At 34.6% G+C, this 22,382-nt stretch overlaps 1 protein-coding gene across 5 annotated transcripts in view; it reads left to right on the forward strand.

The window, feature by feature from the left end:
• Positions 1-20,512, forward strand: part of LOC123539623 (dual specificity tyrosine-phosphorylation-regulated kinase 4-like) — a 106,676-nt gene extending 86,164 nt beyond the window's left edge. For all 5 annotated transcript variants that reach the window (XM_045324295.2, XM_045324294.2, XM_045324298.2 and 2 more), the window contains 11 exons: positions 2,854-3,076; positions 3,854-4,017; positions 5,742-5,878; positions 6,488-6,628; positions 7,083-7,221; positions 7,612-7,693; positions 8,385-8,501; positions 10,328-10,444; positions 11,548-11,677; positions 12,942-13,261; positions 14,006-20,512. In XM_045324295.2, the coding sequence (XP_045180230.1) occupies positions 2,854-3,076; positions 3,854-4,017; positions 5,742-5,878; positions 6,488-6,628; positions 7,083-7,221; positions 7,612-7,693; positions 8,385-8,501; positions 10,328-10,444; positions 11,548-11,677; positions 12,942-13,261; positions 14,006-14,157 (1,722 nt within the window). In that variant the 3' untranslated portion in view covers positions 14,158-20,512. The remainder of the gene's footprint in view (positions 1-2,853; positions 3,077-3,853; positions 4,018-5,741; positions 5,879-6,487; positions 6,629-7,082; positions 7,222-7,611; positions 7,694-8,384; positions 8,502-10,327; positions 10,445-11,547; positions 11,678-12,941; positions 13,262-14,005) is intronic.
• Positions 20,513-22,382: the final 1,870 nt, after the last annotated feature.

A 22,382-nucleotide genomic window follows, 5' to 3' on the forward strand; every position in this document is an offset into this window, starting at 1 on the left:
GACACAGTTATATCTCATATGGCGACCTTCTAGTTTTCCTGATGGAGGAAGACCTCAGGTGCTCATCTTGGCATTATTTCATTACGGGTGGGCACCTGGGTAGAACCACTGACCTTTTATAAGCCTGCTGGCTGGGTTCCTCAAGAGGCTCAAACCAACATTTGTGAGAGGCAAGTGATTTGAAGGCGGCGACCTTAACCACACTGCCTAAGAGGCTCCTTTATGGGTTTTGTGGTTGGGTCAATCCGCAAAATAAATTTCCAAATGAAAATAAAGCCATTAGCATCTTCCTGTTTATCTTTCTACGATGAAGCATCCATATTGGTAAAAACTGCCAACAAAAATATGATTATTAAAAAGAAATGTATATATTGTAATGTTACATTCACTGTCTTCTGCTTCACTTTTTGTGCCCCCCCATGAGTGGTGGGGGCATATAGATTTGGTCTTGTCCGTGCGTCCGTGCGTCTGTCCGTGCGTCCGTCCATCCGTCCGTCCGTCCGAAGTTCGTGACGCGCCTAGCTTGAAAAGTATTTGATATAAATTGATGAAACCTTGCATGAGTCTTTATCATGATATGAACTTGCGCACCTCCTATTTTTCGTCTGGCTCCACCCCCTATTTTCAGAGTTATGGCCCCTGAAATAGTCAAAAATGCACATTTTGACCTTGTGACACGCCTAGCTCAAAAAGTATTTGATATAGATTCATGAAACCTTGCATGAATCTTAATCATGATATGAACTTGCCCACCTCCTATTTTTCATCTGGCTCCGCCCTCTATTTTCAGAGTTATGGCCCCTGAAATAGTCAAAAATGCACATTTTCACCTTGTGACATGCCTAGCTCAAAAAGTATTTGATATAGATTCATGAAACCTTGCATGAGTCTTAATCATGATATGAACTTGCGCACCTCCTATTTTTCATTTGGGTCTGCCCCCAATTTTCAGAGTTATGGCCCCTGAAGTAGTCAAAAATGCACATTTTCATCTTCTGACATGCCTAGCTCAAAAAGTATTTGATATAGATTCATGAAACCTTGCATGAGTCTTAATCATGATATGAACTTGTGCACCTCCTATTTTTCATGGGTCCGCCCCCTATTTTTAGAGTTATGGCCCCTGACATGTGCATTTTCACCTTGTGACACACCTAGCTCAAAAAGTATTTAATATAAATTGTTGAAAACTCGCATAAGTCTTTATCATGATATAAACTTGCACACCTCTAATTTTTTGGCTGGCTCCACCCCTTATTTTTAAAGTTATGGCCCCTGAAATAGTAAAAAATGCACTTTTTCACCTAATTATATACCTAGCTCAAAAAGTATTTGATGTAAATTTAGGAAACCTTGCTGGAGTCTTTATCGTGATGTGACCTTGCACACTTGGCATTCTTCTTGAGAATCTTAGCTCTTATTACAGAGTTATGGCCCTTGAAATAGCCAAAGTAGTGGATTATTTGTTTGTGATGCTGAACTTCAGTTGTAGATTCTCATTTTTCAACTAGTCTTGATTAGACATTCAATCAATGATCTATTTTGGCATTTCTAATTGGATTAGCTATAATTATAATTATATAAGATTTTTTTACTTTGACAGTGTTGGTTTTTAGCTCAACTATTCGAAGAATAGTCTAGCTATTCTACTCACCCTGGCGTTGGCATCGGCGTCACACCTTGGTTAAAGTTTTGCATGCAGGTACATACAGCTATTATTTAAAGGCATAATTATAGCTTTTAAACTTATTTTTTCTAGGTCAATTACCAACCTCACTGGGTCAAGTTCCATAACTCTGACATATATTTTGAGCAAATTATGCCCCCTTTTGGACTTAGAAAATCCTGGTTAAAGTTTTACATGCAAGTTACTATCTCCAAAACTAATGCAGATATTGAATTGAAACACTTGTGTCTTTAGGGTTATAAAACTAGCTGATAGCATCGAGTTTAATATCTCTGACCTGCATTTTGGCCAAATTATGCCCCCTTTTGGATTTAGAAAATCCTGGTTAAAGTTTTGCGTGCAAGTACATACAGCTATTGCTAAAACTACCAACCTCATTTGGTCAAGTCCCATAACTCTGAAATGTATTTTTGGGCAAATTATGCCCCCTTTTAGACTTAGAAAATTCTGGTTAAAGTTTTGTGTGCAAGTTACTATCTGCAGAACAAATGCAGATATCAAGTTGAAACTTCACATGTGCCTTTGGGGTTATAAAACCAGTTGATTGCATCAAGACCCATAACTCTGACATGCATTTTGGTCAAATTATGTCCCCTTTTGAACTTAAAACTCTTCAGATATTTTAACATTTTGGGTAATATTTTCCTGCTTCTGGGACAATATTTTGAATAGTGGAGCATTGGCTGTCTTACGGACAGATCTTTTCTTTACCTCGGACAAAGTTAGATAATTAGAGGTTATTGGTCAGATTCTTGATTGGACAGTTGGTCATGTTTTTTTTCATCACTTCACAAATAGTCATGTGGTAAAGATCATAATTTTTATTGAAAAAAGATTGAATTCAATAACATAATATTTATGCTGTGTCTGTTTCCTTTTATATTCTTAGTCTGCGCAGTCTGGTCAGGATCCATGCTGTTCGCTTTCAAAGTCTATTGCAATTAGAGAAACTGTTAGTGAACAGCATGGATCCTGAACAGACTGCGTGGATGCGCAGGCTGGTCTGGATCAATGCTGGTCGCAAAGCCACTATGTTGGTTTTCTCATGGCACGGCTCAAATATAAATGAGTCATATATTTATTTCTTGAACAACAGACCTGTATATCCCATTAATGAAGAAATCATGCAGTGACACTATCATTGTATTCTGTAACAATTATTCTAGGGCAAATTGGTTGCCACAGTTGCACCTACAACAACATTACCTCACTTGAACCAGTCTGAACATCAGCATCATCATCGTCGGCACAAAGATGATGACCAGTCAACTTTACCGTCGCTAAGACAGACAGAGTCAGTAACACGGCAGAACACATATTCCACCATAGGGACCCCAGAACGAAGTAAAAGGGACCAATATGGCAACAAATTGCCCATGACCCCTGCTGGTAAGGTTTAGTTTCTAACTTGGACTACCACTGGTTTTATGTGGATATGGGAATATTTGGTTTGAACGTAACTGTTCAGTTGGTTACATGGCTTTGCCAGGTTACTATCAAACCAGTTATGGAAGAGCTAGTTATCCATTACATCAGCATCTGTAACCAGAGATAGGTTCTAAATTTTGAAAAAAAAATTCTGAAAATAATGGACAAATGAAATGGAATTTCCTAAATAATATTTTCTTTTATTTTTTAGTGAATTATTGAACTGTTGGTGTGAAATATATCTGGTCTTTTCACATAAGAAAATATCAAATATATTTTTCTCTGGTAAGAAACTGTAAAATGAGTAAATTTAGTCAAAGCATAAATTAAAAAGAAAATTTGTTTTACAATGTAAGATTAAAATAATTTCACTCTTGAACACCCTATCTTACCTTTTTACTCCTGACTATGCCACTCATAAAAAAATGTTGCATCTAGTGTTCACTCATGAAAGATATTTCAATCTTACAATGAAACCTACAAATATATCCTCTATATATTAGCTTATAAATGTACGCATTTATTTGTGATAGTCATATATTATGATATCTATTATATTATGAGAGCTGTCCTACACCCAGGGGTGCAAGAGGAGATTTGCTGGCACACTGGAAAATCCTGTCCAGCCTGCAAGAATAGCATCAGTCCTGGGTAAGGCTTAAACATTTACTGAAGAGTGTGTTCATGAAGTATAGTAACTGAACTGTGTAGTTGAAAAAAAAAGTATTTTTATTTCAGAGGCCCTCAAATTATACAGAGGAAAATTGACCGCATTTGAACAAACAGAAATTTTAGACTATCCAGAGATCTGGTTCCTGGGACTGGAAGCCAAGAAAATAGAAGGGGAACCAGGCAGTGCTCAGAATAATGGTTATGATGATGAAAATGGCTCATATATAAAGGTGAGTTCAGCTGAATTATCATGCTAGTTTACTTGTCTTTATGAAATTCTTGTGTTAAACTGAAATTCGTATTTGTTCGTTTATATGTAAGCAAATTTTAGTTGCCGGCAGTTACCCATATGGGCAACTCAACCAGAAGACAGTAATGTTAGTGGGAGAATAATGCAAGATACAGAAGTCCCTCCAATTCCAGAAGCTAAAATCCCTGGTTCTTATACATGACAGGTGTAATTTAAGCACCCATACATGGGACTCTTACCCAAATGCTAATAATTTATAGTTGGAGGAGCAGGGGCTCAAACTCACAACCGCTGGTTTCGTAGTCAGACAGTGTTACCACTGGACCACTGCATCCTCTGTGAAATTCAAAATGTCTAATGCATTGTATTGATAAAACTTTTCAACTGTGTTAATGTTTTACCTATATGAACTAACAGTTGGTGTGTTTTTCTATGGTAAATATTCAAGTTCCTGCATCTTTGTTAATTTGATCTAACTGTAATTTCTATTTTTATTCATAAACAGGCATATAGGATTTACATAGGAAAATGACCTCCAGCTTTTGGAAATTTTGAAAATGAGAGGAAATTGCTTTAACCTTTAGTCTGCTGGTGGCTAGTAATTTTTGCCTTTATGACCAGTGCAGACCAAGACCAGCCTGCACGGAGTCAGTAAATTTTCAAAGAAAACCCCTTTGAATAATAAATGGTACTGCCAAAGTTGAATGATGGACCAGTCCATTTTAACTATTTAGCAGGGTAAAGGTTAATACCTTTTTGATCTCTGATCATTTGTTAATCGATTTTATACTTCCACAGATTCTTAGTGACCATATAGGATATCGGTTTGAAATATTTGAAGTTGTTGGTATAGGTGTGCACTCAGAATGTATTAATACCTACGATCATAAAGAACTGAAAAACACTGCCATTAAAATTTTGAAGCAGGGAAACAAACGGTATATATAGATCTGCACAGCTATTTTTAGCCTTGTCAGTCTGACAATTTCATGAAAATTTTACACTATGCTTTGTTTTAAATTCATCTATTCATAAAGAGTATGAGAGGTACTTCAAAGTGTAATTTTTGGATTTGCATTCTGTGTACTTTCTCCAACTTTCATCAGCAACTCACTCACACAAGTTTCTGGGTTGAAGAATTATACTTGGGAATGGGCTTTGTTCCCCATAGAGTTACTTGTATTTTTGCTGTAAAACTTGAATGTTTCATCACAAACAGTTTTAAAGAATTCATCCTTTGCACATTTAAAGGGCTGTCATATTGATTGAAAATTTTGTGTTAATGTATAAAATGACAAATATCATTAACAACATCCATAATTATGGAAATAAGGAAAAGATCTATCAAAGTTTTATTTCGAAATTAGATAATAGTTTTTGTCTTGAAATCTAAACAGATTTTTGCACAGATTTATAGTATAAATAACAGTGAACATTTAACTTTCACAGTAACAGTTTCACTTCCTTTTAAATAATTCAAGGGAAAAAATGTGTTAGCAATGGTATCTTTCCTACATTATAAAAGTTTGGCTTTTTTGAGTACTGATATACCAGAATTCTGTACCCTTTTGTCACTGACTTGATCGTATCATTCCATACAATATGACAGCCCTGTCTGCACACACACTTTTGGTTGTATTCTATGCACACTTGATGTGAGGAAATTTGCAATATGTTCTACACAAATGTCTTCTTGACACGCAGGTGCTACACGACCACTTGGTTTATCGCTATGAGATTTTCGAGGTGCTAGGTAAAGGTTCTTTTGGACAGGTGGTGAAGGCGTATGATTATAAAACAGATCAAATGGTGGCTATTAAACTAATCAGGAATAAGAAAAGGTAAAATCTGACAAAAAACTTAAAAAAAAAAGAAGGAAATTTTTATTTCTTTAATAATTGTAATAAAAGTTGAAGCTGCCTTAGGAGTCAGTTGTAGTGAGCAGTTACTTGCCTTATGCAGTCAGTAAAGAAGTTCCCCAAATTGACCTTTTCTTTGAATTTCTGCCTGCCTTTAGCAGCCAAATGTTGTGACTCACTTGGCTGGCTGTTTAATACAGGTTTGACTATGCATGTTTTTTCACAGATATAAATTTGCAAAATCAGATAAACAGATTTGTACAATTGAGAAGCTCAGACTAAGTATTCTGTATAATTTAATGGAACAGCATTTCTAACTGACACCCTTGAAGGTGGAAATTCCTGAAAACATCTTTATCCTTGGAAAGAAACCAGTTCCATTTACAAATAGACAGGTTTCACTGCTTATTCGCATTGTTTTATTGAACTTTATAGGGATAATTTTTTCTTGAATTTGAAAACTTTAATTCCAAAAACTCAAAAGATTATTCTGGTTTATATACATGACTGCTTTAAGTTAGCAAAGTGCATATTTGCTGCTGGTTCTGTAACATATTATATCATATAATGATTGGCCTCATCTCTCCCCAGATTTCACCATCAGGCATTGGTAGAAGTGAAGATTTTAGATGCTCTTCGAAGGAAGGACAAAGACAATCAGTTCAATATTATACACATGGGAGAATACTTTTACTTCAGAAATCATCTCTGTATAACTTTTGAACTTATGGGGTAAGACAACATTATATACATGGGAGAATACTTTACTTCGGAAACCTAGTCTCTATATCTCCTTTGAACTCATGGGCTAAATCAGCATTATACACATGAGAGGATTAATATACTTTACTTCGGAAGCCTCTGTATCTCATTTGAACTTACGGGGTAAGTCAGCATTATACACATTGGAGAATACTTTACCTCAGAAACCATCTCTGTATCACATTTTAAACTTGTGCAGTAAGTCAACCCTATTCACTTGGGGGAATAATTTTGACTTCACAATTTATGGCGTAAATCAACATAAAACACATGTGCGAATACTTTTACTTCAAAATCTCTGTATCACATTTAAATTTTTACTCATGGGGTAAGTTAATATTATATTTTTAATAAATGCTGGTTCAGTTTTTAGTATTTCAAAGTGAACAGACCTTTACTGACTTTTACCCGTTATGTTTTCCAGAATGAATCTTTATGAATTGATAAAGAAGAACAATTTCCAAGGATTTAGTATAGCTCTGATACGTAGATTTGCCTTCTCACTTCTACAGTGCTTAAAGTTGCTGCAACGAGAAAAAATTATACATTGTGACCTTAAACCTGTAAGTATTACTTAAAGCATGTTTTCCTTATTTGTTTTATAGTAGACGTTGACCCCTGTTTGACTAGTCATACCTTAATACAAAAGTCAACTTCAGTTGCTGATTTCCAAAATGTCACTTGCATCTATATGTAAAACCAATTTATGTGTGTTACTAACATTTGATAATTTTGAGTAGTAGTGCTTAACTGATAAAATGTTTACATTTCTGTTTTAAGGCTGGCTATTTAACTTTATGTAAGCTATCTTTGGTTCTTTAGAATGTCAATTGAAATGGGGTAGGAATGAAGTAGTTTGAGAGCTCTCAACATTACTCTGGGATATTTTAATATATTTTCACCTACCATATTTGTGATATTTAATTGATTTGTTGAACATTCTGTAAATTCAGGAAAACATATTGTTACGACAACGAGGTCAAAGTTCCATTAAAGTGATAGACTTTGGCTCAAGTTGCTATGAACATCAAAGAGGTAGGAACAATATTTTGCTTCCCCCTCCCACTCCAGTAAACGTTAAGCATCTGTTCATATGTACTTCTGTAATTAAGTTTAATTTGAACAAATTTAATAAGAATACTATATTTAGTCTTTTCTAAAGTAATGTAAAGAGTGGGTAAAATTCCGGTGGATTTAATTTTGCTAATATTTAACGGAGCGATGCATGTTTTCAAAACACTTGTGAATGTTAAGAGACAGTAACCAGAAGAATAACCAGCCGTGAACAGCTGATTCTTAACATTGCAAATATATTTGCTGCCTAGCAAAATGAGAAATAAAAAGTGATGCAAAAATTAACTTATCTACTGCATGTGAAAAACTTGTTATGTTGCAAATAAAATCTGCAAAGCAAAATAATAGCAGACTTGGTTTAACTGAGGCTGTTCATAGATAATGAGAAAGTGTAACACCCCTCGTGACCCCCTAGCACAGGCTTAAGCAGAATACTGTTACATTGACATTAATTGAACTCTATGATAATACTGAATCCAGGTACTGGGACACCTTTTACAGCTACCACATGGAACTTAGAGATATTGCAGAACTCAGTTGTTGGTCACAGACATTAGCATTTTAAATTGGTTATCAAATTGATAAGGAGTTAATACAGGTGGGAAATTCTTAAATAATTATTGTAATATATTTGTTTTCCATTCCTTTACAGTATACACATACATACAGAGTAGGTTTTATCGATCGCCGGAGGTAATTCTTGGTCTGCCATATTCAATGCCAATTGACATGTGGAGTTTTGGATGCATCCTTGCTGAATTATATACTGGTATGTTCTTCTAGTTGTTACAGATTTGTATCAATATTCCATATATTTTAAAAACAGGTAGAAATATATGCAAGTCATGAAGAACCAGAAAGGACTTTTTCAAAGTAAGAAACTGTAAAATGTATCTAAATTCATACTTTGTTGAATAATAGTTATTATCATCTTTTTAATTAAACATGAGTTAAGAGCTTTATAGACTGTTTAGACTGATTCACATTGTTTACCAATGTTATAAAACTGAATTTGGAGACCAGTCTCTATACTCTAGAATTTGATTGGCTGTTTCTCAACACAAACATGAAATTGACCAATGACATGGCTTAATTTTTGGCTTGTTGGAATCAGCTTGGAGCCAATTAATTTAAGAAATAATTTATAGCAAAAGAGTGTTTTAACACTATTTATGCACGATGGGTGGTTGTATGTCGGGCGTAATAATTTCACAAGGGCACAGCGCAGTCTGGTCAGGATCCATGCTGTTTGCTTTCAAAGCCTATTGCAAATAGAGAAACTGTTAGCGAACAGCATGGATCCTGACCAGACTGCATGGATGCGCAGGCTGGTCTAGATCCATGCTGGTCGCAAACCCACTATGTTGGTTTTCTCTTGGCATGACTCAAATGTAGTGGGTACCTTAAAACAGAAATGATTGTTTTTATAAAACATGGCCAATTTCTTAAAGATTTATTATGCATAAATTTCACATTTAGTCTTTAAAAAGAGATAATCCTGAACTAAGGCTAATCAATTTAACAGATATCATGTCAATGATTTTCTAATCTAAAATCTGTCAGTGTTAATGGACTTGAGCAGTTTTAGGAAATTTGCCCATTCTTTTGGTGACAGATAGTATGAAAACCCCACTTAACTTGAATTTGACCTAAAGTGAAAATGTACATTGTAAATCACAGATTTATTCCACCTTCGGCACTTAATAACAAAGCTTTTTGTATTTACATAATATTTTTGATGGTGGCTAGAGATTATCTACTTAAAGAGATTAGAGATTAAATGTAAAACATTTAAAAAGAAAAATGTCAAAGCAGAAGGGTCAATATGATTTGGTCCATATAAGTTTAATGTGTGGAAGCATAATATGGCAGAAAAAAGATTTAAAGAAGTAGGTGCCAATTGTTGGCAATACAAACACGGGTTAAAGATTGCACAAAACTGCTTTCAAAATGTTTTTGCCCCTAAATTTGTCAAGTGTAAGCATAAGTAACCACCTGCAAAGTCTGGAGCTATAGCTTAGCAAAGTTTAATATTGTTTTATAATCATCAGATGAATAAGAAGGCCAAGAGTCAATTTTTGTTTGTTTGTACTTGTATATTGCCTTAGGTTAAGGACTTATAGATGAGGGTAATCACCAGCAGGCCATGCTCATGTTTTATATCTGGAAAAAAATTCCTTTACAGTGAAATGTGGTTTATAATTTAATGTGTTGGAAAATGATAATGATACCAGTTTTGTAGTTTTTATAATGGGTATAACACATATTTGAAACAAAAAAGTTTAGGATTATATGCTTAAACATGTGCTCACCACAGGCAGTATCGAATACATAGAATGCATATGACATCACCTCAGCACACAAAGTTGAGAAGTTCTTTATATCAGTGCAGTTATCCACATTTTGTGCTGGGGTATCTGATATGAAGGAAGGGAACAAAAGCGTGAATAAGCATATTCTCTTGAGAATTTACCACCCATATAAGTTTTCATTTTAGAAGGTTTTGTAATTTATCAGTAATTATAACTAAATAGGTGCATGTTATAATTAAATTTCTTCGTAGAAATTACATTCAGACTTCAAATGTATTTTCAGGTTACCCATTGTTTCCAGGAGAAAATGAAGTAGAACAGTTAGCGTGTATAATGGAGATTCTAGGTCTACCGCCTAATCTGGTGCTAGAACAAGCAACAAGGAGACGTCTTTTCTTTGGTATACAAATCATTTATTTGGCATTATAGCATTCTGATACCAAAGGTTTATGCCCTCCTTCTTTCAAAGCACGAGTATATTGCTTTCACTTGTTGGTCACATCAGTCGGCCCTTCTGTTGGTAGAGCAGACAGTTTAAGTTCCACGCAATAACTTAAGAATCACTTGACCCAGAACATTCAAACTTAGTAGTATAATTGAGCTTATAAAGTAGTTGAGCTTTATTGGTTTTTGGGTCAGTAAGTCAAAGGTCAATGTTAAAGGAGCCTGAACCTTAAAAATGGTTTCTTTTCAGTAATTGAGAGCCATTTGACCCAGACCTTCAAACTTGATAGCATGATTGGGCTAATAGAGTAGATGACTCCTATTGTTTTTGGGGTCAGTAAGTCAATGGTCAAGATCATAGGGGTCTGAACCTTGAAAACGATTTCCATTCAATAACTTGGGAACCACTTGATCCAGTATCTTCAAACTTGATAGCATGATCAGGCTAAATGAAGTAGATGACCCCTAATGTTTTTTGGGTTAGTAGGTCAAGGTCAAAATGTATTTTTACCTTCAGTGGTATTACCCACACATTTAAATTTATCTGAATCTGTAGTGTTAATGGTGCTCAAGCTTTGCCTGTCTGTCAAAATAAGCTAATTATATCCGGGCAGTGTCAGGAAGCCTGATGAATGTCGAGCGGCTTTCTGGCAGAGAAAAGGCACATGCCGCTAAGCTGAAACAAAATGGCTCCCTGTTCACATTGTGATATTTATCATTGGTTTGAGTAAAGTAAAGTCAGAATTTTTTTATCACTCTGATCAACATAAAGATAATAAATCTGTCTGTTTCTGGTATACATGTGTATGTATTCTTTTTCTTTCATGTGTACTTCCCTAGTACCTGTTAAAAATTGTGCATACATAAATCTTATATAAATATATTTTTTTATACCTGACACATTCTTTACACTGTATTAGATAGAAAGTGCAATTTTAGATATTGATTCAAATTCTGTATCTGTCGCAGATTTGATAGGCAACCAGGATCATTGAAATACAAACAGTTATGGAAAAAGAAGACATATCTCATGATTATTTTACTTCTGTATTTTGACAGATTCGAAAGGTAACCCTCGTTGTATTACAAACAGTAAGGGAAAGAAGAGACGTGTCTCATCAAAAGACCTCCAGCAGGCTATAAAGACGAGTGATGCTAATTTTCTTGACTTCATTCGCAGATGTTTAGAGTAAGTCACGCTTTGTGTCAATCATTTATTGTGAGGGTGCACTTTGTTCAGTCTTAAGATGAAAATATTCTTTACTGAGAGAAAACCAAGTGTAAATTTTTTTTGTAGGCCTGTGCCACCACTAAAAATATATAATATGATGTTCACAAGTGAAACATACTTCAATTTTGCATGTAAAACAAACAGATTTCAAGATGTTCAAATGATAAAATTCCTGAATATTGGATTACTACAAGTATTTCATGGCTTTTGAATTGTTAGAACCAAATTATACCTGTTCTACCTGAGCAGATTCACAGCGTGCACATAGTATTGATGTCAGAATGTTGTTGTTTGAAAAAAGTTAGATATTTCTATAAGATGGTTAGATTTTTTTAAAAATTTAATATAGTGGAGTGAATATATTTATGTTTTTGTAGGTATTTTCACATTTATACATCTGTATCTTTGTTGATTGTATTTTTGAGTAGTGCAATTTCAATGATAATATATATGTATAATTTCACTGTTTGAAACAATGGAAGTTTCCAATATAATCCACCATTATTTTTCATTCTAATATGCTTTTCTCTGTTAAAACACTCTTATGCTAAAATGACGTCACATTAACGTGCGGTGACGTCAATGTTTTTGCTGCGACCAAGAAAGAGTGCTACTATATTTTATCTACTGTTTTAGATTAAGGGCATATTAGAATCGAAATAATTTATAGCAAAACCGTATTTTAATACAATTTATGCACTCGGGCGTTAATATGTCGTACAAATAATTTCACCCGTAAAATTATTACGCCCGACGTATTACCGCCCATCGTGCATAAATAAGTGCTAAAACACTCTTTGCTATAAATTATTTCTTAAATAAACCATATGAAATATAAACTTAGCATAGTACATACATGTCCTCTTGTATTTTGAGGTTATAATTAGTGCTAGACCTAACTGATTTATGTTGAATAAATTCTATAGGTTCTCACAAATTGCAAGGAAACATTTATCAGTGACTGCTGCTTCAGTTAAAATGTGCTTAATTTCTTTTTAAAACTTTTAACTTATATGGGATAAAAATTTAGTATAGTCAGTGTTTTATAGGATTGTTTAAAAAGTTTGCTGTAAAATAGGTAGTTTTGTTGGCATAAGATTTTACAGTTACGGCCAAAGGCACTACTCCAAAGGCATATGAATTCTTCATTTGCACATTTCAGATAAATAGATATGAAATGTGTAAGTCCCTTAAAATCAGTAATTATATTTTAATATTTCAGCTGGGATCCTTCAACAAGAATGACCCCAGAAGAGGCCCTACAACATGAGTGGATAAAAGAAGGCTTAGTTCATCGCCGTAAAGATCAAAGTCATCAGAAGCATACATCGTCTAAACATCACCATGGCAACCAGTCAGCCCACTCAGATCACTCCACAGATCCATACAAGACTCCAGCTCAGCCTCCAGTTAAGGAAAAATCAAAGACGGATGAATGGAAACTTAATTTGAAAGAAAGAAAAAGCTCAAAGAAAGAGGAAAGAGTACCCCCTGTAGGGGCCTCAGCAGAACAGAGTCATGATGAGATCAAAACACACAGAGGTGAGTTGTTATTAAAAGTGGTGTATGGCTGTATTAAGCCTCAGCAAATACTGTATATACTCCACCAATTAATGTCCCATTAGGCATTGCATTTTGCAAAGGGAGAAGAGGTGCATTTGTTTATGTGTCAAATTAAGAAAAATTATAAAGAAATATATAGCTCTAACTTATGCTTCTTATGAGTGAATTTTTTATTATCGATGTTTGTCAAAGAATTGCTGAAATTCACTTTCAACAAGACTATAAAAAAGTATATGTGTCGGTATATGGGATGGGTGCTTATTAGAATAAACACAGTAACATTATGCTATAGATATTGAAATGGGCAATATGGGCAAAGAAATCAGTGTTTTGTTAATCATTGTAATATGGCAGAAATATGTCACTTGTAAAAAGATGACTGGAATAGGTGACATTACCTTTCTTGCTAGAGCTAAAATATTATTTAGGTATATCTTTAACAATTTTTTTTTTAACTTCAACTTCAAAACACTTGCACCTCGCCTCTATGGGTTCAGGCTCTACTCAGGTTGTCAGGCGAGGAAGCCATCCAGCTGCCTTGCGGAAGGTTATGTTTCTACCAAGGTGCCAGCTCTTGCCTGAAATAATGCTGGAGATTTTGAGTCGTTCCTGCTTAGTTGTGTTGGTGTGACTTAAAACCCAGCAGAACAAGCAATAAAAAACAAAACTCATGGTAAACCTATGCAGAATCCAAGTTAACTCTGATATTTTTGTATGTTTCAGCTCCGAGTGCTAAGTCAATCAAGAGTGGAAAGAAAGCTGCAGAGACCAGTGTTGTAGAGGAAGTACATATCACAAAGTTGAACCTACAGGGACAAATACATAAACAGGACAATGCTCACGATATTGGCAGCCTGCCACCGATCGCAAAATAGCCGGAAATCTGCTGACACGCCGCCTTTTGCTGTTGCTTTTGAATGAAAAACACATGACAACAAATTGTGTAAACAAATAGAAAGTATGGTCAAGCCTGTATACAAAAAACAGTGGTCAGTATTTACAGGTGGCTGTTATATAGAGGTGAAAACAATCTGCAAATACTGAAATTGGAAATAAAATATGTGGTCGTTAGAGCAAAGTGGTCACTGTTAACAGATGGTCTTTTGACACAGGTTTGGTGGTAATGTGAAAAAAAATGGAATGGTTACTTTTTGATTGGCTGCTGCTAGTAGAAAGATGGATGTTTCTGAATATAGATTAAATATACATTCAAAGATAATAATCAGTATTATTTTATGGCATTTTTTGTTTTTTTTGTTTACCTCAACTAGTTGACATATATAAATCAAATCACTCATAGAAATGAATGTGTCACAAGGAATGTATGCTGTATGATGCCTGAAGTGACATGTGAAATGTGATATACATACATCATTCAAGAATTCTAGTTGTATTAGGCACAGGATCATGGATTAGAAAAGCTGCAGGAGATGTATTCAAATGTTTCATTGTTTTAAGACTTTTTGAAGTGTTTTTTTTTCGACAAGCTGCCTTCGGAAAGTGTGTATTTCTTGCCAAATACTGTATATACGTAGTGAAAAAGGCTGATCATGTATAGGATGAGGTCTGTGTTTTAACATTTAGTTAAACATAGATTGGTAGGAATTGTACTGAAAAACTGTTTGGACAGATCATGTACATGGAAATTGGAGATCTGAAGGTGTATTTCTTTTCAGTGAACGTTATAACAGTATGTAGCAAAGTGAAAAAAAATTCAGGGTGATACAGAAAATATGTTAATGAGAATACTGTGACATCATTAATATTCATGAGTGACTAATATTTGTAGATTTCATAATTGCTTCAATCAAAGAAAATAGGCACCCAGGGAGTAAGCAAATTTTCCATGTAGTTAAAATTGAAATCCATGAACTCGTGTTGCTCTGAAGTAGTGGATTTTACTCAGGTTGCAAGTCTTTCTTACCCATGGAACTACTAGTACATGGTTTCAGAGTATAACGATTTATGTATGGGGATATTACTATATTGGGGATTTAAGAATTTGTAAGATGTTTGTGTTTAGAGAAATTAGCACATGCCTTCAAGGATCTGAAAAAGAAATCTCTATCTATTTTGTCATTTATTAAACGAAATTCAGCTTTTTATACATTATAGTTAAATCTTATTTACTGTGAAATCATTAATTTTCAGGTGAGACTGATCCTTTTGGATTTTTTGGTCGAGTCAACCATGAAGTTCAGTCCCAACATGCAGTAAAATTCCCTTTTGTTTTATGTTAAAAAATTGAAATCCAGAGATAAATATCCCTATGAAATAGTTGTTTTAGCCAGAGCCACTAAAATTAATTCCCACAAAATTATATGATTTCACAGAATGTCTGTGATCTATATTTAGAATTCTTGAGAGATAATCATCACGGCTGAAAAATAGGATAAAATGGACCCCTAGAATGTCTCATAGAATGCCTAATATTACGTGGATTTTGACATTTTTTTTCTTTTGATTGTGTTAGTTGTTGTACATATGTAATATGTACATACAAAATGTTTTAATATTTTTTCTATGTATATAGTGTTCTGTGATACTTTAATTGTGCTAGTCCTTAAATGCATTTATTTACTGTTACTGTGAATACAGGGAGTTTTTTAAAGGGCCAAATACTTTAAAATTTGCAGTTGTTATGAGCTAACAAAATTCACGAAAAATTTTCCTTAATAAAAAAGTACGAACTTTTCAGATAAAATGTTATGGCTGTTGGTTCAGAAATATAGAAAAATAGTTAATAGTTCAGACTTTGAAGGTTAGGAAATTGGCACATGACTGACATATCAGAATGAGGCAGTTACACTTGGATTATAGCCACTAATGACTCTGCAACAGTGCTAATATGTCCTTATCAAATAACTGAAAACTTCGGTACTTCACTCAGATAATAGGGAGGTTGTGATATTGTATGCATACATGATAAGTGTAAAGTTTTAGGACATTGCAAGTTACTTGCTAAATGCAGCATTGCATATTTAATATATGAAATTGTAAAGCAGACTTTTAGTTTTAAACAATTAACAATATTGTGAAAAACTGTTGCTTACTTATCGAGATACCGACATGCACAGAAATCATGGTAATGAAGATTGCTGCATGTCACTGATGTTATTGATGTCAGAAATTGATATGTTTGTCGATAAGTAATAACAGAGGCCTTAACACTACATAACAGTCTTTAATTCACGAGGATACCACTGTTGTTTTGACATTTTTCTGCTAAAATACGTAACTACATATCATTATAATTTCATATGAGTAGGTGTGCTGTTTTGGTGTCTGTTGGCCATTGTCTTTGTTTACCGTTATGAAAGAAATGGTGTTTTTGCGTGCAGCAACATGTCTGTAAGGGTAAACTTTGCTTAAAAAACAATATTTAATTAAATTAGCTTACATCTTTATCTAACTACTATAATGATACAACAATGAACAAATGCACAATTGACAACCTGATATTAATTCTGGATTGACACTTGTACAAGTATGAAAGTCACAATCGCTCTATTGTCAGACCTTAAAAGAACTACTTTCAGTAAAAAATGTTGAGCACATGCAGTCTCCCAATCAGGGATCAGACATGACCTCTCGTTAGTAAGATGCTTTTAACTGGTTGAGGCAAAACACAGTATTTTCTGTTTCAGTGTCCCTTAGAAAATGTCTGAATTGACAGTACTTACTCTGGTTTATTGTAATTATTACTACATGCTGAGTTGTCAGTTCTGTGTATTATTCCTTGTTTTGATGTACTTCTATATATAGACTGGTATATGTGATAATGAATTTAAATGTCTCCTGGGAAGATGAGTATCATGGAACAGTTCTATTTTCTGGACATAATCAGAACATTAAATTTTATACATTTGCTAGCTAAAACTGGAGAAAAAAATCCTTACTTTTTTTTGCAACATTGCTAAAAGGTTTCTTTAAGTTTGAGGGACAAGTAGAATTATTATTGTCACATTTCCTAAAGTCACAGTATAGTACAGTACATAGTAAAGTAATTTTATATTCCATAAGGCTGACTTTGTCTGTCAGTTGAACAAAGAATTTAAGGAAATCGAGCGTTGTATATTCAGTGATAAACAATGTGGTAAAAGACGTTAGTCTTGAAATCAAATATTCGCATGATGTATAGTTCATTACTGTTTGGATTAATACTATTCAGCACTATATACTATTCAACTTTTAATTATCAAGTTTTACTAAGTATGTTAGAATGAAAATAAACAAGGCCTTCTTATGTTTCATTTACCATAGTCCTTCGTTCAGATGTTTGGATATTGCACCACTTGAGCTAACACCCTTATAGTTCATTTCAGGCAATTCATTGCTTGATAATTAAATGTTGATAAATATTTAAATGAAAGTTGATCTGATTAACTTGGATGCATTCAAAATCATTTTTATGTTTTTTTTACATAATTTTGTTGCGTTTGATTATTTTACCTCTCCAATTAAAAATAAGGCAGCTTTTAAAGTCTCATTTTTAGAATTTTAGAGGTTCTTTTTATTTTGTTTTGAATGTGCAAAAACATTTGCATTTTACAAAAAATTTATGAAATGCCATTTTTAAGCAAATGCATCCATCTCATCATGTCCATTCTTAAGAAATTTTTTCACTTAAACAAATATAGACTGTGTTATTAGAATTGTTCATGGGATCATTACATGATACACTTTAGTTCCATACTTTCTCTAATATTAATTTTTCAGACTTAAAGAGCAGCATCTAGCCTGTTAAATATATTTTTTGTGTGTATTTCTTGATTCTCGTAGTTCAATGAAGACTTCATTAATGTGATAGTGATGTTAAGTTTTACTGTTTGATTAACCTAATCTATAACAAGGTTTTTTTAAAAACTGTAGCTATATAAATGATAAAAGATTTGGATATAAACTACACATCATTCTAAAGGGCTCCAATGATGTTTTTATGCAGACTTAAAGATGTGTTTTATAACATTTCATTTAATTTAACAGATTGGGTCAAAACTGAGTTTTTTAAGTGTCAAAATGGTTGAAATTTACACTGGAAAGTACGCCAACTGAAGTTACTTTTGAAAAAGAACCCAAAATAGTTCCTCTTACCACCCTCTGAGTTATTTAAAATAATGTGTAATCTCATTGGTATTGTTTTATATTTAATCCTTAGTCTGCTAACGGCAAGTGATTTTGCCTTTGCGACCAGTGCAGACCAAGATCAACCTGCACGGACGTGCAAGCTGATCATGGTCTGCACTGTTTGCTATTCAGTCATTAAATTTTCAGTGAACACCCAGTGATGCTGCCTAAATTGAATGATGGACCAGTCCATTTTAGAAATTTAGCAGGGTAAGGGTTAAAAAGTAGTCATAGAAAAATCTTGTTACAGAAAAGGTGGATCATACATTATTGTTCACAACAAGAGTAAAACCTAATTTATACTGCAGCATGATTTCTTTTAACATGTGTATTTTCGTTTTCGCATTCACTAAAGGGATTATGTGGAAAAAAAGGTTTTGATTACCAGATATAACATTATCATCACAATGAAATGGGACCAAAGATTTTTATATACTGAATCCATAAACAGATACAGAAACCTGTAAGCGAGGAGAGTCACCAGACCTAAGCTAGCTTTAGTACACTGAAACTTTGCACACTCAGTAATTGGTGGCTCGGACGCCAGGGCTGACATGCAGTTCATGCAGTCCACACAAACCAGTTTCCTTACCGGTATATTTTCTCTGTTTGTGTTGCTTTAAATTCTTGATAAATTGAGCATTTGTGCCTTCCAGCAGTCTGTGTTTAACTGTATGTCTAAATTTTTTGTTAATTTCATTGCAATGAATTTTGATGCTTACTTGAATATATCATATTTAAGAAAAAATTACACATGTACCTTTACAACTATGAAATTCAAAAAATTTAAACTTTAGCTAACTACCATTGCCTGTATCAGCATTTCTCTAACAATGTTGCCTTATAACCATGTCTTTTTATGTGCATCTGTTCACAACGTTAACGAAGCACTGACCCTGAGGACTATGTATGGGAAAATATAAGAGTGAACTAAGTGTTGACTGAAAAAGGGCAATATTTATTTTGCCGAACAATACCTTAACAAATATATATTTTCACATATCTGGGCGAAAAATACCGCCTTTGCCGAACAATACATTAACAAATATATGTGTTCACATATCTAGGCGAAGAATACCGCCGAAAAATACCTTAACAAATTTATATTTTCACATATCTGGACGAAAAATACCGCCTTTAACAAATAGATATGTTCCCATATCTGAATGAAGTTACAGCCCAATGCCATAATAAATATATATATTCACATATTAGGGCGGATAAAACCGCCGAAAGCATATCAACAAATGTAGATGAATTTGCATATTAAGAGAAATCTTTCAAAATTAGAAAATTGTCACTTGAAAGAGGAGGTGGAATGGGAGGTGGTGGTAAGATAAAACCAGAAATTAGCCAAAATAAAATTAAAGAAAGAAGCGTGCTATTCACTCTTGAATGCTGACGAAGAAGGAAGATGCCGTTTCCCGATTGGTTCAACGGTATCACGTGATAAAAGGAATTCCAAGATTGGCTTTTACCGTAGTATATAAATTAACATAATTCAGAATGGGACCAATTCGCCCCAAATGTACAACAATGACATAAATAATTTTATCTACCTATAAAATTCATTTATGTGCATCTGTTCACAACGTTAACGAAGCACTGACCCTGAGGACTATGTATGGGAAAATATAAGAGTGAACTAAGTGTTGACTGAAAAAGGGCAATATTTATTTTGCCGAACAATACCTTAACAAATATATATTTTCACATATCTGGGCGAAAAATACCGCCACGAAAGACCAGGGAACAAGTGACCTGGGATGCCGCCCAGAGACACAGGGACAGATGCTTGAAATTCATTTGACAATGTTGTCTAATGACTGTTCCTCTAACAGTGTTATATAATGTCCATTTTCTCTGACATTATTATAGATGATTATTTCCTCACATTTTCTCCAGACAGATTATAGAATGACTGCCTCTTGAATCGCGGATTAAGAAGTACCTGTGTAAATAAATGTATGTTATGTATTTGTATGCAAAATTTATTATATAGATAACTATAAGAGATTTTTATTATATTATGCAATATGAAATATTGTGTTGTTAACTTGTCTTTGTTGATGATAAAAATAAAATTGTTTGTTTTGCCATGAGCATTATTTGTTATTTTATATTCTAATATGCTTGTCTCTGTTAAAACCCTCTAGTATACTGTACTATTATTACTATCTGGTAAGCTTTGCGTAGTATTAGGCTAAGAGTTGAGCTACTACGATTGTGCCAGGTCTGTCAGCCATCCTTTGCTGAAGGATAAAATGACAAAACAACTTTTATGACCGACAATTTATTATCGAGCCCGCGGTGAGTTCAATATAGTCGTCACTTTTGGCGGGTCGGTGTATATGCGTGCGTACGTCCAATTTTGTCCGGACCATAACTTTGACATGCATGGACCAATCTTGTTTATATTTGGCATGAATATTTACCTCAATGAGAAGGAGTGTCATGTGCAAATCCTATGTCCCTATCTCAAAGGTCAAGGTCGCAGTTGGAGGTCAGAGGTCATATTGAAGTTTGTCCGGAGCATTTCTTCCTCATGCATGGTGGGATTTTGATTTAACTTGACACAGATGTTCACCATTATGAGACAGAGTATCATGCACAAGATCTAGGTCTAAGGTGAAGGTCACATTAAGTGTCCAGAGGTGCTAGAGGGCTCGACATTCTGCCTGTTGCCATGCAGAATGTATTTCTAGTTATATTTCTCACATCTGTTGGATAGTGATCTATATCATAATATGGTTTCCAATCAATAACTGAAGATACTTTAGCCAGTGGTATCTTTGTACCTAGAATTGCCCGTGGCCAGTAGAAGACCACTTTTGGTCATATCATTCTGTAGACAGTTTTGTTTCTGATCAAGAACAAAAGAACACCTAAGCTTAAATTGCTCAAATTTCACGATTGCATGTGGTCAATTGATCATCCCTGAAGTTTTTGGCATTAGATAATTAAATGTCAAGCTCACAATTGTCTGAAACTAAAATACTGTTTCCATCTCTAGAAAGCTTTGTCATGCAGTCATCAAACTTCAAAGATTGGTTCCCTATAGGACAAATTACCCCGCCTTTAGACCACTGATTTCCTGTACTACAAATACTGCCTCACCTTTGATCACTGGTTCCCTGCAGAACTTATGGCCTCACCTTTGATCATTGGTTCCCTGTACTACAAATTGCCTCACCTCTGATCATTGGTTCCCTGTACTACAAATTGCCTCACCTGTGGTAATTGGTTCCCTGCAGGACTAATTGCCTCACCTCTGATCATTGGTTCCCTGTACTACAAATTGCCTCACCTGTGGTAATTGGTTCCCTGCAGGACTGATTTCCTCACCTCTGATCATTGGTTCCCTGCAGGACTAATTGCCTCACCTTTGATCATTGGTTCCCTGCAGGAATAATTGTCTCACCTCTGATCATTGGTTCCCTATACTACAAATTCCCTCACCTGTGATAATTGGTTCCCTTCAGGACTGATTTCCTCACCTCTGATCATTGGTTCCCTGCAGGACTAACTGCCTTACCTCTGATCATTGGTTCCCTTCAGGACTGATTTCCTCACTTCTGACCATTGGTTCCCTTCAGGACTAATTGCCTCACCTTTGATCATTGGTTCCCTGCAGGAATAATTGCCTAATCTCTGATCATTGGTTCCCTGTACTACAAATTGCCTCACCTGTTAGGTTCCCTTCAGGACTGATTTCCTCACCTTTGATCATTGGTTCCCTGCAGGACTAATTGCCTCATCTCTGATCATTGGTTCCCTGTACTACAAATTGCCTCACCTGTGATAATTGGTTCCCTTCAGAACTGTTTTCCTCACTTCTGATCATTGGTTCCTTTCAGGACGAATTGCCTTCACCTCAGATCATTGGTTCCCTTCAGGACTAATTGCCACACCTCTGATCATTGGTTCCCCTCAGGACTGATTTCCTTACCTCTGATCATTGGTTCCCTTCAGG

Source organism: Mercenaria mercenaria, chromosome 16 (genome assembly GCF_021730395.1).
Source record: "Mercenaria mercenaria strain notata chromosome 16, MADL_Memer_1, whole genome shotgun sequence".
Classification (NCBI taxonomy): Eukaryota; Metazoa; Mollusca; class Bivalvia; order Venerida; family Veneridae; genus Mercenaria; species Mercenaria mercenaria.